Source organism: Nipponia nippon, unplaced genomic scaffold (genome assembly GCF_047370975.1).
Source record: "Nipponia nippon isolate SJK-2023a ecotype South Korea unplaced genomic scaffold, ASM4737097v1 scaffold_5, whole genome shotgun sequence".
NCBI lineage: Eukaryota > Metazoa > Chordata > Aves > Pelecaniformes > Threskiornithidae > Nipponia > Nipponia nippon.
This window is the reverse complement of record NW_028262369.1, coordinates 89,219,455-89,235,536: the sequence shown is the minus strand read 5'-3', so window position 1 is coordinate 89,235,536 and position 16,082 is coordinate 89,219,455. Positions and strand designations below refer to the sequence as shown.

The 16,082-nt window shown below is 40.0% G+C and overlaps 1 protein-coding gene across 12 annotated transcripts in view; it reads right to left on the bottom strand.

Moving 5' to 3' along the window:
* Positions 1–16,082, bottom strand: part of KALRN (kalirin RhoGEF kinase) — a 532,514-nt gene that overhangs the window by 196,449 nt on the left and 319,983 nt on the right. For all 12 annotated transcript variants that reach the window (XM_087734558.1, XM_087734567.1, XM_087734559.1 and 9 more), the window contains 2 exons: positions 11,007–11,176; positions 5,140–5,314 (listed from right to left, as the gene is read on the bottom strand). In XM_087734558.1, coding sequence (XP_087590684.1) covers positions 5,140–5,314; positions 11,007–11,176 — 345 coding nt within the window. The remainder of the gene's footprint in view (positions 1–5,139; positions 5,315–11,006; positions 11,177–16,082) is intronic.

Below are 16,082 nucleotides of genomic sequence, written 5' to 3'. Positions count from 1 at the left end.
CTCTAAGTCAGTGAGAGGCTATAAAACACCTTGTACCTTCATGCAGGCAGCTAATTCACTCGAAAGATTCTGCTAATTTGTAAACCTGGAATGGAAAACTCAAGCGAGTCGTAAATAACAGTGAAGCAAACTACTGTGAAAGTTGGCTCGTGTTCCCTTCTAAACTCATGCTCAGGGATGGATACGAACAGCCAGAAGAGCCAGCAAGTGAAATTAAGGCTGAAAAATTTAATTAGCAGGTGAAATGGAGCCAAAGAGATTGAATGGTGGAAAATTAGATATCCAGCAGGTGAAGATTTTGGCGATCATGGGGCTTTTTGAAAGATAACAAGCAGCACACAAGATCAAATTTATATTGTACAGTGGGAACCCCCATAATCCCTTCCAGGACTATGTCTTGGCCCAGGAACCACATTGCTCTAAGACTACAGTGCACAGGCTCTGTCTACCATTGCACAGATCCGTATGCATTGCAGGAAACAAAACAACACACACAAGGGAAGGAGCTGGGCAGCTCTGGGAAGGGAGAGGGAAGTTTCTTTGGAGGTAACCAACAACTGTTCCCAGACAGGTATTGGCTGAGATCATTCCTGTTCTCAGTCAGAGTTTTAGAGAGGTGAATTTGATCATCTCTCTACAAAAGATACAATGAAAAAATATGCAGAAAGACTCTGGATGGCAGTAATTTTGTTAGGGGTTGCAACTCAGTGCATTTTACCATTCGTTTCTTACACATTTACTCAGCATTTTACTGTATATTAGCATTCATTCAAATAATGGTTAATAAGCCTTTAAATGACTATTTCTGAAGCAAGGGGCAAAGTACACTTGACAGATTTTACTGAGGATATAACTCTGGAGTAAGACTGTGCTTCATACATATAATGTGCTCAGTGTGGTGCCAGCACTGCCGCTAATGTCTGTCAGCTATCGTCCCTTGAGTCTTACACCCCATTTCCTCGTAGTGGATCAGCTACCGCATTCACATTGCATGAAATCTCCTGAGTTACTTGGTTGGCTGCATGAACGCAGCTGAAGTCTGTATCATATAGAAAGACCAACCGTATAATCCTAATGATCCCATCTTGTCTTGAAATGCGCAATGACTTGGTAAAGGAGTAAGACATATCAGGCATCAAAGTTAGACACGTTTCCTAAATGAAGAATGGGTTGTCATTTTATGGTTTTAAAACCTAAGGCAGAACAGCCTCCCATAGGGATAGCTGGGCTCGCTCATGTTTCCGTTATGTCTGTTTCCAGGTGTTGTCATAGTTTGGATTTCATAATTTACCCCAAGAACCCAGAGTGTAAATATCAGTCAATATAATGAGATTAAGGCAAGAAAGAACAGGCAGCACATGTTATGTGCCTGGGAGTTCGTATCCAAATTCGTATCTGCCAAACCTGCCTTGACTCAAATACAGCACAAAAGCTGCCTGTGCAGCTTAAAAGTCCTTAGAAGTCCTAAATGAATGCAGCTGGTCTGCCCTGCCAAAGAAATAGGCAGGTGGCTCCTCTTTATGTAAAATACTTTTCCTGAAGACAAAATGCAACAATAGTTAGCAGATTTCACTGAAGTACAAGAAAAGGTCCAATGATGCCTAAAGAGATGGAAGTAAGTGCTGCTTGTGCAGTAACCATTATTTCTGAAGTTTGTCTGGACTCCAAACCTCTGTCGAGAAGAGAAGATTGTAGAAAAGCTCAAAACCCAAGAGGGCTACAAAGCGGATGGGTACAGTGCAATTTAGGAAGGAGTGCCAAAGGAAAGGGTTACGTGATCTATGGCATGGATTTCAGTATCTGGGGAGAACAGTAAAAGCAGGGATGTTTCCAAAGAACAAATGACAGTCAGGCATTTTCTAAATAAAACTAAAGTCTGATCACTCAATTGCCATTTGTGAGTTTGAAAAATTCCTAATACTTTCAGTTTGCATTATTAATTAGAAAGGGGGGAGAGAGACGGTAGTAGGGAAAATTAACAGAATCAAAAATGTTTGGTACCAAAACTGGACGGAAAGAGACGACTCGAGATGTAACTATTCCCTGAGACCGAGCTCTAATGCGCAGCCTTCCCTAGGGCTGTTGGAAGCAGATGGGCTCCCACAGCTGCATCCCTCTGGCTTCCACTAGAGAGATGCAAGTTCTTCCTCCCACCAGAGTTCCCAGGGAAGGGTCCTCATCATAAGGGATTCCCTGGAGCACAAGAACCTGAGAACCAAAGGTGAGAACACAGACCTGAGGGGGAAAAATGCGAAACTCAATTCTTGACAAGACAGAAGCAGCAAAGAGGACAAAGGTGTTCAAGTTTGGGAGGCGGAGGGCCCACTTTTTGCAGATGGTTTGTGTGAGTGCAGGAAGGAGAGAGATTAACACGGCTGCAGCAGGTAGAGGGGTTTTATTAGGGATGTGTTCAATATGGCACTGCTCTTTAGACAGATGGAAGGGGGCTTATCTAGACTAGAAAAGGAGAAATTCATTTGGCAATCATACTGGTACACATTATTTCACTATCCTTAATCTATGCAGGATCTAGACTATTATGGAAAATTAAAACCTAAATACATTTCCAGTCATAGGTGAAGCTACTTGTCTTCAGTAGAAAAAATACTTAATGTCGTGTTTTAAATTTCGTCATCATTTTCCCTTAAAAGCTTCGAATAGTCAACCATCAGAAATACTACATGCTTTTTCATTATGGTGATGAAGAAATCTTTTTACTTCTCAACAATGGCATGAGATAATTTTGTTAATTCTGATAACAGTTTCCTACTGACTTGGAATCTTTATTACATGGCTGAGGCAACTGACTGCAATCTACTTTCCAGGGCTCATTATTGTGTCAATTTGAGCCAATTCAGCTGTTGTTTGAAATGCATAACATACATGTGTTATTTAACATTTTATTTCAAATTGCCTTTCTTTTTTATTATCCATCAAACTGTTTTTCTTGTTTAAGCACTAAATGTACTTATAAAATTTAAGATACTGACCTGGATATATTTTTCACTGTGTGTTAAGTTATAAATTGAATGTCATAATTATTCTAAAATAAAACATTTTTCAGAAAGAGGGAGCTTTCTAAATAAAATCATCTGCCCATAGACTCCCTATGAAACATGTTCTCAGACTTCCTTGTAATATTAATCTTGCAGAGGGAATTCAGATGTTCTTACGATAAAAAGTAGCAAATCTACAGTGACAACTAAGTGGTGATTTTCTTCAAAATCCTTTCTAGCGAATCTGATTTTAGAAGACTCTGAAGCACATTTCCAATTTTAAGTATCTTTAACGTATCACAGCCACTCCAAATGTGTCTGTGAACACAAAGAAGTAGGATTCATGCAGAAACAAAACAGAGGGATCCAGATAGTATTCCCATCTCTGGCACCACATATGGAGGGGACTAGGATAAGTCACACCATCTCCTGATGCCTCAGTTGCCCCATCAGTAAGTAATCCATGGTGGTAACGACCTTTTAGATATTTGATTGAAAGACTATGTACAAAGAAAAAGAATTTGCAAACAGTGATTTTTTTTTCAGATCTTTACTTAAATCAGCATAATTCTAGGTTCAGACCTAGCATTTGCAGTGAAACAGGCTAAGATCTTAATGAATAACTCACATGGGTTCACCATATACTGCCTACAGACACATTTGGGTGTTCCATAAGCACATACTGTTTTTCATTTTTTTGCTTCGTTTTTGAAAACATAGGTGCCATTTATGGGTATGTGCAAGTATAAGCATTCACACCCCATTTATATCTTTAAAGTCTCAATTATTCAACATTTGCCACACCATTGTATCAAAATATCTTCTATTTAAATATAGGAGATACTACAGTTACTGCAGGCTCCTGAATTTTGAATGTAGCATTTTTAAGGCAAAATATGTTATCTGACATGAAATACATATATTTATACTTATACACACATACTCACGAAGAATACTGTCTCTCAATATCAAGGAGGCTGTATATAACTGGTAAGTAAAATGAAACTATTCTAATTTACATAAATAACAAGCACTGTAGAAAAGACCTCAGTACAGTACCTAACTATGCAGTCACAACAGCAAAGCTCAGATACTCCTCACTGATTTCTATCTCTGGCATCCAATTATACAGATCAAGACACCTACACCCCTCTGTTTCCAGCATTTTATTCCACTATAATTCATCATGCCATGTCTTAAAGTAAACACAAAGTATAACACAGCATTCTAAGGCTCCTGTTAATTACCAGTAGCCACCTTGAGATTACCTACAGATTTACAAACAATACCTTCAGGAATATGTCATCATAAAACACTTAAAGGTGCTCCATGAACTGAACAAGTGGGACACAGTAGGAGGAACACACCCCAGAAGGGACATAAACGCTGGCAAATGGCTTTCATGGATTTTGTGCACAAGTTAATTTACATCTTGTTCTTTTTGCATCATGTCCTATCAGAATTACAGCAAGTAATTAATGAGCTTGGCTGGAGTCTCTTTAAAGTTTCTCTGTCCAATTCTTAATGTTTTGGTGAGTTTTCCATCCAGTGCTTCTGATTTCAAAACAGAAGTACAAAACAGAACTACGAGACCTTTTTTTGCACAAGGACATAAAAATATACTTTAACTTTCCCCTCTTTTTTTTTTCCTTTCCTTTTTAAATAAATCCACTGTGATGCTTAAAAAGCCCATCTTTTAAATATCCTTTCCTTTCATGCATAACATGGTTTTTCACTTGGTAGTTGAAAGCCAAGCACGTATCTGTTTGTATACATCTATATTTGTATCTGAGGAGGCAAACCTCACTAATAATTGATACAGAACTTTCAAATCCCTGAGTGACTACTATCAATAAAGAGTTACAACAGGGGCATCTTATAAAGCTTCTCTGTAAAGCAGGCAGATTTTCAGCATAGTCAGTTAAGCAGACACGAATCTATTTCAGTGCATTCTAGCAGTATATCCTAAAGCATATTTTTAGCTTCAACATGCTGAATTTAAAACCTGGTTGTAACTCTCTCTTTTCCTCACTGGACAGCTGAGCACAATCAAACAGCTCCAGGTGTATCCTAACAGAGTATGTTTACATATACTCCCTCTCCCACAGCTCTACCTTTCTCAGGTCATGCAGGCAGCTCTTACCTCAATGGTGTACTGTTCAAAAATCCGGAGCTGAAGGAAAATGTCTAGCTTAATCTTTCTCTCATGGAAGAGCTCTTCCATCTGTACCTGGGCCTCGTCGAGCTGCTGAAGGACAGATTCAATGTGGCTGATGGAGCTATTGTGTGGAGTCTTATTGTTGGAAACGGCGGAGTCCCTGTAGCAAGGCAGAGAGCATGGTTAAAGCTGAGCTTTAAGGCAGGCAAAAGAGTAAGAACTACACATTTGTGATTCTGCGTGCTGCTAAGAAGGAAACCCAAGCACAAAGGGCTGAGGAAAGGTGTATGCAACACTCGTCTCTTCTACTCACTGAAATCCTGCAGCTCCTGAGCTCAGCACAAAGTTTGAACAAGGGGATCATCCTTTCTTGTGTCGTGACACTGAGACCTTACACACTTGGGGTGGGGGAGGGAGGGAGGGGAGGAGAATGACACATCAGTCTCAATGGCTCTCTTGAGGAGACTGGCTGGCAATCCCCTTTAATCCCACAGAGTGACCTGCTCCAGCCTACACTCCCTCAAAGCTCAGAGATGCTATTTAGCCACCTGGACCTTTACAAGTTAATTTTGTGCATTTGCTTTATTATTTACATACTAATTGAATCAGAATTACCAGCATTTTAGATCAAAGGGTAGGGATGCCTTCATTTCCTCTGGATTACATAGTACAGCAATAGATGCAGAATACACTGCAAAAAACTCCACTGAAGGAAAACACCTTTCAAATGCTGTAAGACAGACTCTGACTTGTCTTTTCACTAGGGTAAGTGAAATGAGACATGCCTGTGACAGGTCAGATTCTGCTCCATTTACACCTTCCATATACAGGCAGCAGAAGGGAGCTAGCCCTTTAACAGGTGGGCTAGGACCAAGGGGAAGTTTGCTTTACCTGAAAGAAGTCTTAGCATGGACATAGGACAGTCCTGACAGTTTCTTTTCTATTTGTGCTCTCATATATATTAATAGACTCACCTACGACCTGTTACGCATTCAGTAAATTTTTTTCAGTGAGTGTTGCAGGTCTTATGATCAATATTTCCTATCAGTCTCCAGTTCTGCCTTGGAGAAGGTGGGGGGGACAATTACAAATCCAACAGCACATACGGGTCTACTGGTGCACCAACAAACTCCCACATGGGCAGCAAACTGGCTGACAGTATTGGAAGAGACGTGAAATGTGAAGTAATGCTGCCAGGTCACTGCTTTGTCCCACAGGGTCCAAATGCAGCTAGAAGCCATTCTTTTGGCCAGCTAACCTGAGCTGCTGAGTAGAGGTGCCCATGGAGTCTCCCCACTGTGGAAGAGTGCTAGCGTGTTGCCAATTTTTAGGTTTTTATTTCCCTTTTCTGGGTTGAATTTTCCCTCCATAAACATCTAGCAGAGTATTTGTAGTTTTCTGCAGAACTCAACTGAAACGCTTTGTGCTTTGCTCTTTGCAAATTATCATCACGTAGGGTCAGATCAAAACAACACACAGTCAACTTAAATGTTAATTGAACACTGTCAGTGAGCATAACTGAGGAAAAAAAAAGTATAACCTTTTACAGATGCCTTAAATTGAAACGAGGCACTGACACACAGAGTCATTTTAGGTAAGTTTAAAACACGCTTTGAGGTTCTAAGGCAACAAAACATACATGTTATTCTGTTTTCATTATGTGTCATTTGAAGGAACAGAACAAGCATTTGCCTGAACATCTGAAGCCTAAGAATAAAATTTAAAATACAGAATACTATTAACTGCATAGTAGTTTGCTCTTTGGATGTTTCACCTCTTTTTCCTCAAATACTTTATGCTTGATACACTGAACTTCAGATGCTCCAGCATTATTCTGAAGCAAGTACTACCAACTTCCCTTGCTTATAAGGGAATATTACACCAGTATTACTCTCCCCACATGATATGGTTTCTGCCCCACTCTGTCAGTCTTATGTTTTCACCTTCTTGGTGACCACAAGGTCTCTCTCTGCCTCCACGTTAGAGCTGTACAGAGGAAGGATGAACGAAGACAACAAGGTGAGACTTTGAAACTGCAGCTTAATCTGAGGCCACATTCAATCAAGTTCTGCTTCCTTCAGTCAGCACCTGTCTTCTATAAAAGGACATGAAATATGTCTTCATTCAAATGCAGGATTATTACTATTCATATATTATCTAAATGACTCAATGAATTATTCAAGACTGGTGTTGAATAATCTCTCACGGGACTTAAAGACACACTTGGTTTTAGAAATTCTTTTTCATTAAACATTTCACTCTTCAAGTCAAGCCACACTTGCATTTCAGTGGCTGATGCAATACAAAAATTTAAGTGTAATAATCTGGTATTTTTTCACAGTCTCCTCAAATAAGGCCTTGACAATCCCTATATGGTCTGGTTTGAGAAAGATCTCCTTCCAGAAAAAGACATTTCTGAGATTGGATGCTTCCACCACAAGATTTCTTGCTCTGTCTGGTGATGAGAAATTCTGGAAAAAAATTCATAAAAGATCCTTACTTTTCTCTGAAAAGTTACGAATTAGTTATAAAATGCAGGGAAATTATTGGACAAAAATACAAAATAAACTTTGGGGAACATAAAATTGGGCTTAGTGCATTGCTGTTGAATTTGTTCAGAATGAACGCCCTGCTGCTGAACCCACTTTCAGTGCTTTAACTGGGAGAAAGCTAGTGAAACATACCCATTATCAAAAGCTCATATGCCGAACTACTGTAAAGAAGGTAAAATACATAACTCTTCACTGTCTTTTTTTTTTGCCCCTAACACTCCTGTTCTTTCACATCTCTTTGGAGCAAGTTATTGTTTGGCCTTTCACAGATGTGCAGAAATATTGCCCCCTGCAGCACTCCTAGAAATGGAGTTCAAAAGATTTGCTTTGTGTGTTGACTGCTGAGAACGATGATCACCTCAGTAAAACACTGATAAGGAAGAGTGACAAAAGTGTTTCCAATGCTAACCGTGTTGTTAACCGACATGTACAGTGCTGCTAGCCAGGCCTGTTTTATTCCTGATAGGTATGGTCTCCTGATGCAGAGTCACTGAAGGCCCTGAAGACCTTCTGTGAAGAGCAGTCCCAGGCATTGTATTTAACTAGCTGAAGCAGCTGAGCTTTTCCTAAGCTATCTGGAGGAGACACAGAGCGCTATTACACAAATCATCTTGTCTAAACCAATATCTGTTCTCTCAGAGATAAGGACAAGAAACGTACAATTTTTCAAAGCCCCATTAATTTTATTGGTTTTAACCTGTGCTATGACATGCTCGATAAGAGCAGTGTACTGCATTCTCTTCATTGTTGTAGTGTTTGCTATCTTCAGCTATTCTTCATGGCAGGTACAAGGTGATCCACACTGTGAAATGCAATGCTGCGTTAAGGAAAGACTGCAGCAGTTCTAATTTTTCCTCCTTTCCTTTATCTGCGCCTTCTTTACTTTTGCCAGCAGCCACAAAAGCTGTTAGAGTGGGCACACACAGAAGTGGTTTCATGTTTTTCTTAAGAGAGTTCTGCTTCATTTTTTGAAAGAGTCCAGGATCGCATTACAGGCTTTGCAGTTAGTCAGAGTGCTCAAAACCAACACTTGAATCGGAGACCGTCTTGACAGTTCAGGTCTGCAAATCTTTGCGTGTGTTCAGGGCTTCTGCCCTTCAGACAACTGTTCTCTCTGTGTTTGGTCTTAACTTTATCAGAAGCAAGGGATCACTTTGCACAAATATGTTCACCCTGTTCCACCTTGCTCACTGCCCAGAATACAAGCCAGACCTCAAAACCAACATTTCTTTGTTAAATACAGCTGCCACAAAAGTCTCAAACCTGAGGCCACCCTTACTTTTCAAAGACTGAAACTAAGAATTGACTAAGTTTACATTAAAAAAAAAGCTGAAGTCCCACATGCTGTCTCACAGTTCATCTCTTCCCCTGCATGCCCTTGCAGCCACTACACCAGCCGTTCTCCAATAACTGCTATTCATACTGCCGCTCCACTGATTTTTCATCTCCAAATATTGCCCCGGCCACTCTCCAGCTCCACATGCTGCTTTCCTACTGACTCAGGTGCAGGCAAAAAGCCTTTAGGGCAATCCCACAGCCAGCACCAGGACTCCTTCAATACAGACACTTTCTGCAGTCCCACAAACCACCCCGCACTCCACCTGATGCGCTTATACAGGGTCCCTTTCAGACTCTTCTCCATGGGTGTTCATGCTGAAATGATGTTATGGCAATAGGTGGGATGAACAGAAAAAAAAAAATCTTTAGTCCAGAATTTCGCTGCCATTTTTGTGATCTCATAGAAATGCCCTAAACTTTGCAAAAAGTTTCTTTGCATAAAGGGAAATTACAATGCCGACCTTTGACTGACCTGTTATGGCTGGCCATACACACATTCTTATCTAAAACCCCCTTCTTCTGGCAGCTCACTTACTAAACACAGCATGTTTCCTTCCTACTTATCTCATCAGCAAAGATGAATGGATGGATGGAGCCTAGCTATGTCTACTCCTGATCCTTCCTTTCCAACTCTGATCTCAGCAAGCAATACCACAGCTTGGGTCCCTTGCTCTCCCCCTGTAATGCAGGCAAGCCACATACAGCAAGACTAAGAATTTCCACAGGCTCTCCTGTGTGGCTGTCTTGGGCTGAATGATAATTAAAACCTAGAGAAGCCCTTTCAAACCTCTCATTTTTTTTTCTGATCCAGTGGAGAAGACTCTGCATCCAGGGTGACAGGAAAAAGTATAGAGGAAAGCTCATCATGTGGCTGTAGTAGAAGACTACAGGCTTCTAAGGGCAGAGCTCCACCAGGGCCCTTCATTATCTACTCTGCTCTAGAGCACCTTAGGCTTTTCCTATTGTGGCTCATGGTTTTCTGCACTTCTCATGTGAGAACTAAAGGCATCGGTTTAGGAAAGCTCAGGGTGAGGAGGATGACATAACTCTCTGCGACAGTCTCTGGTGAAACACATAAGACCTGGCAGGTTTGCATATTATATATGTATACAGAAGGTACACACTATGTACATGCTCTTATCTACAGATAAGAGCAACCTGTAACAATACAAAGACCTAAAGAATAAGTGATGTATTGGACTTGGTTTTGAGCTCAGTAACATCACAAAAAGGCAGGAAAACTCCACTGCTGTCAACAAAGTTAAAGCCACAGAAAACCACTGTAAAGAGCAAATGAGAGAGATCTCACAACTACAAGTTTTGTGTAAGCTTACTCTGCAAACATTTGTTCTACTACACTTACAGACTGAGAAAGGAAAAAAAAAAAAACAACTTCTTGGAGCCAGTCACTTAATGTATTTTAAATCAGATAAAATGAGCTGTTTTAATTCATAATGCAAGTAGAACGGGCAGTATAAGACCCTCTTTGACAGTATGAATAAACCCCACATGGACAAAGATAAATAGAAGGGTGCTGCATGTAAAATGAAAGAGCGAAGACTATTAGACACGTGTATATTTTATTAAGAGGAATACACTTCTACATCAGGAGTAACCATGTAAATCATGAGGCCTCAGCTCACAACCATTTAACAATATTCTATAAATACCAACTAAAAATACTCACCTGAAACACATTTGTTTCAATTCACTTCACTGTGCCTATAAATAATCTCTCTGTCAAACAGGAACCTATGCTGATCCACAGACTACTCTAATCAGTCCACACAAATCACTCCTTGCAATTTCAATAAAATACTCAAAGAATTTGAAGAATCATAAATAAGCAAAGAATTAATAAACTCTCTCAATTAATCCTAACTTACAGTTCCCTATTTACGCACAACTAAAGCACAGCATACATCAGATTTCTTGACACCTGTCCTCCAGGTGGATGCTTACCTGAGCTGTTGGATTAGATCTTCCCCTTCTTTAATAACATTGAGGGTAGCATCCAAGGTGGCTGTTTGTTGCTGCTGAAATTGCTTGATAAGCTCCTGAACCGCATCCACAGAGTCAGCACAGACATCCTCTAAGAGCTCCTTCTGCAGATCTTCCATCCATGTCCACAGCTGGGAAAGAGGGGAGGGAAATATAAATCAGAGAGGGAACTGAGATTTAACCCTTTTGCTCTCTAATTCCAGATCAGTAAGCATTAACTAGGGCTCCATGTTTCACATGAAAACTGACCTAAAGTTATTAAAAACAAAAAGATACATTGGTTATTGATTCTGGTTGATGCAATTACATTTTAAGCAACAAAGTAAAATAAATATAATATCAGGCAATTTTTCAAAAATTAATTTGCATTTCAGTTTATTATATGACAATAACTAATTATATTATTCTGATTAACTCTTTACACAAGTAACAAATTACAATGCTCTACAGCTGTGATAACCTAACCCTTTCAGGAGCTGTGTGCTATCAGCTGCTATTAATTTAACATGCAGCTGAAGCCTGTTGCAGAACAGACCTAAAATCTTTGGTATGCATGTATGGTACTGGCTAAAGTCCAGCTGTGCCTGCTCAGCTATGCCTTCCCAGGCAGAAGGTTTTGTGGAGGGTTTGGGTTATTTGTTTTTGGTTTGGGTTTTTTGTGGGTTTCTGCCACTTGCCCCCCTCCTCAAAATGCACCTCAGACTCTGCTTTTTAACTCTGGGAAAATCCAAATATAGGAGACAGTAATATCAACAATCAATCCCATGCAGACCCATTAATTTTAAATAGTCTTGACTACCAATTTCAAAACAACAGCAACAACAACAAATCATTTGAGTAAGTGCTTAGATGAGTATTTCCAGCCAGCTGTTCATCAGAGATCTGGACAGCGGCAGGCAAGCCCCAGCAGCCTCTCGTTGGCTGTAAAGTCCTAAAACGAACGGAGGTTTCCCCTTTAAGCTTCCTCTGAAAAGTGAGTGTAAAATTGCACCAACTGTGCTGGCAGTCTGCCAGCAAATCCTAATGACTCCACCAGAGAGACTTATTTTCTGTGCCATGCCTGCCCCATTAACCCACATTCTGCTAGTATATTCTGCAAGGTAGCAGAGAAGTACAGGAGCAGGAAACAACACGTTGCACCAGTGCACTGGGAAATGTCAAAAGGACGCGGTGCCGGTGGCAGCGGGGCTGGACTTCTGCCTGCCGTTCCAGGGAGACGCAAAGCAGTTTGTCTCAAAGAGAACTAGAGGTACACACGAAGCAGACGACAGACGTTGTGTGGGGGTGGCAAAAGAGCTGGTAAAAATGTCCCTGTTCAAAACGAGACGCACTGGATCCCCATCCTACAGGATTTCTTCAGAGATTGTGAATTCTGCATGTCCATGTAAAACAAGAGGAGAGGGACGTCTTAAGCGCCAGCTGGCAAGGCTTCTCACAATTAGGGTCCAAACCTAAGGCCAGTCATCGAATTTCACACTATACGCAAGCTACTGACTTCAAGGATATCACCCTGATCTAAACCAAAATAATCGAAGTCAGAACCTGTCCCAGCACTGCTCACGATATCAGAAAAGCGAGAGCCCAGCTCCCTGTGCTCTGTCCCCACCACCTCTGCTACTGACTCCTTGCTTGACAGACTTACAAAACCAAGTTTTTAAAACATATGTTTAATTTGAAGGCTTGTCAGTTAGATTTTCAGAGTCAGCTTTGAATATTTTGGGTAAACGCCTCTGTGTATTCATAAATAGCATAATCATAATGGCCTACCCTACTACTGGCCTAAAATGAAATATCTTTGCTCAGGTTATTTACATATTTTCACATTCTCAGGAGAAAGGCATGATATAAAAAGGCAACTATTAATAAAATAAACAAATATAATTAAGTAATCAGGCTTGTGAAATAAATGAAAGAATGAAAACATATTTAAAGAGCCAAACAGACAGCTTTTTCATTTGTGGCCTGAGATCCAGGTGCTGAACTTTGGGAAGCCACCATAAAGGAAAATGCATTCATGTCTTTATATACCAATTACATTCATAATCTTCCTGGTTTTGATCTGATCCCTGCACCCACCCAAACAGTAGGGACAGCTGGACTATAACAGGCAAGGACCAGGCTGTTCGCAAATATTACTTTCTCTGCTTACCAGACCTTCAAGTAATAGAGCACTTTGTAAATACAGAAGAGAAAAATGGCCATGCATAGTAATCACCCTTCTGTTTTGAGTTGGGAAAGCCAGTAGAGTTTTTTAATTTCTTGCTGTTCTTCGTCATATTTAATTTTTCCACTTAAGAAAAAAGGCTCAGGGAATTTTCTTTACAAAAATGAAAGTGAAATCGGGAACTTGCTTCATTGTTGGGAATCTGCTGTTTTCTTGAAATTATCATGTTAGAAAGGGCAGAGGAGAAAGTTTCCCATCCCCCACTGCAACTTCAGAGGAAAACCCTGTTTTGAAAAGTGTCTTCAGAACCCAACTTTCAGCAGCAGCCAAAAGGATTTGGACATTTAACACCCTAAGTCACTTTTTGAGTATGCTTCTAAACCAAAGCAGTTTTGAAATACTTAAACCTAAACTGTACTGTACTCACCTGGAACCGAAACACTCATTAATTTCAGAGAGCACTCAAATATATTAACTCATATTGGCTTCAGATGTTTCCATTAATGACCTCTGATTGTAAGGATTTGCATAATAAAATCTATCAGAATCTAGGTCATCCTTGACTCAGAGGCCTTTAATCCTTTAGACACCACCAATCCCTGGGAAATCCTAATACAAAGAATCAGTCAATATTAATAAGATTAGGAAGATCTTTCAGGAACAATTTACAATAGGAACCTGATTCAAAAACCTCCTAGGTTATGTGCTACAACTAACCACCTGAAATAAATTACTACCAAGTCCCACTTGTGAATGCCACAGTAATGAAAAGGTGAACTCCATGTCACTGCAACACCAGAGCGAGAAGAGCTGTTAATCATAAAACAGAAATCGCATCCTGTTTGTCACAGCTCAGGAAAATCAGTCCCTATTAGGGCTTGATGTTTAATTCCAATGCAACTATTCAACTGATTTTAAAAAATCCTGACTATTAAAACCCTAAATCACCAGACACCTTATGCATTTCCTAATTCATGCTGTTGACCTACTCTAAAGAGCTAGCTAGCTTAGACTGAGTGAACCATTTCGATTTTTCATTGAAATTTGACATATTACACAGGACAACTTTTATCTCATATTTCCAGAAATTGACTTTCTTATTTTATTCTTAGCATGGGCAAAATTTGTGAGCACCTGTCCCATTCACATACATACTCCAAACTACTAATGTATCACTTGATCCCGTACAGAGGACATATGTAGATGTATGCAGACATTTCAAATACTAACACAATATTTCCACATGCAGCTGTGGTGACCTTTACTAAGCTTGCCAGTGATGCACATGTCCAGAAAAGGAGATAATCTCTGCACTGTATTACTTAACATGTACTAAACCAAGGATACAGAATCCTAGAAAACAATGAAGAAATAACACAAAAATAATTTTTGTGCTTCCTTCAAATTGATCTGTGCTTTTGTATGATTAATTGGATATGGAAATACTAACACATTAGTGGTAAAACCTGAATTAGGTCCATCAGAGAGATCCATCCACAAATCTGACTCATGCAAACTACATCTAAAAATGTTATAGTTGTCAGCTACACAGAAGTCTAAGGCAAATACCTAGCCCTAAAATGTCCATGTTTAATGTCCATAGAGGCACTAGAATTGAGGTTTTATTTATCAAGGTAACCATGGCTTTAAACAAGAAAAACAATTCTCTTCTGATTACTAGACCAGTGGAAAAGAAGAATGACACCCCCCTCCCCCTCTTTTGGGGGAGCATCTGGCACCTCTCATGCATTGTAACAACTTCCGAGTCTTTCTTGGATATAAAACACAGGCAGTTTCCCTCCATCCAAGAGACAATACTGCTCTTTATTCCCAGCTATTTCATCTGATGCAATACTCTCCATTTTACTCAAGTACTTAATGAGACCACTTACTGGAGGTTTGAAGGACATCTGTGCCTGTTACCTAGAAATTAATGCTTCTGACTTAGAGCAAGGGACCACTTTAAACAAAATCTAAAACCTAAAGAGATTGCTAAGAAAATCTTGCCTACGTGTTTGGAATAACTATTAAACACCCAGTGGTTATACGCTGCTATTTGCAAATGCCAGAGATGAGTTTTAATCCCCCCGCAAACCAGTTTAACAACACTGAGTAATGAGACCAGTGAAAACCAAAGAACCAGTCAGTTCAATCCATGAGAATTACCATTGTACAACATTTTTGTTAGTTGTTCAAAAGAAGGATGCTAATGGAGACAAGCAACTTTCCAGGGTATATGTTCTAGCCCTTTACTACGTCAGAGAAGTGTCATGTGTTGCAGAGCAGGCCCCAAAAGGACGCTCATGCCAACTCGGTAAAATGAACATCCATCACAGCAATGAAGGCTAGAGCAGAATGCAGAAGAATTCAGTGAAATACCAGGACCCTCTTTTCCCACCTGATTTGCACTGCTTCTGCTCCATGAGCTGTAACATAAGTGTGCAGAGAACCAAGGGCAGGTTGAGAAAAAAAAACCCAAACACAAACAGAATTGCTCCAGAGGGAGATGTCCATCAACCCTATTTTCCTCTGCTACTATGCCAGGCTTAAACAAACCTATTCTGAGCAATAATATCTAGCTTTTTCATAATATGCATCAGGAAGTCACATAGACCCCATGTTCAGGTTAATTTATGGCAGGACTTCAGCCTGTGCTTATGTTTAAACACCTGTTCACAGGCTGTTGTGAATCTGGCTTCACTGCGCAGCCTTTAGGAAATTGCCTTTTCTACCTTGATTTCCCTGCACCAACATGGTAGAGATAATGAAACTTTTTGGTACAATTAACCTTCATCAGCTGATGTTTATTCACACTTATAATGCATCCAGTGCCGTTTCAGTTGAAAGAACTGACGGTTGTTATAAATTGGAAG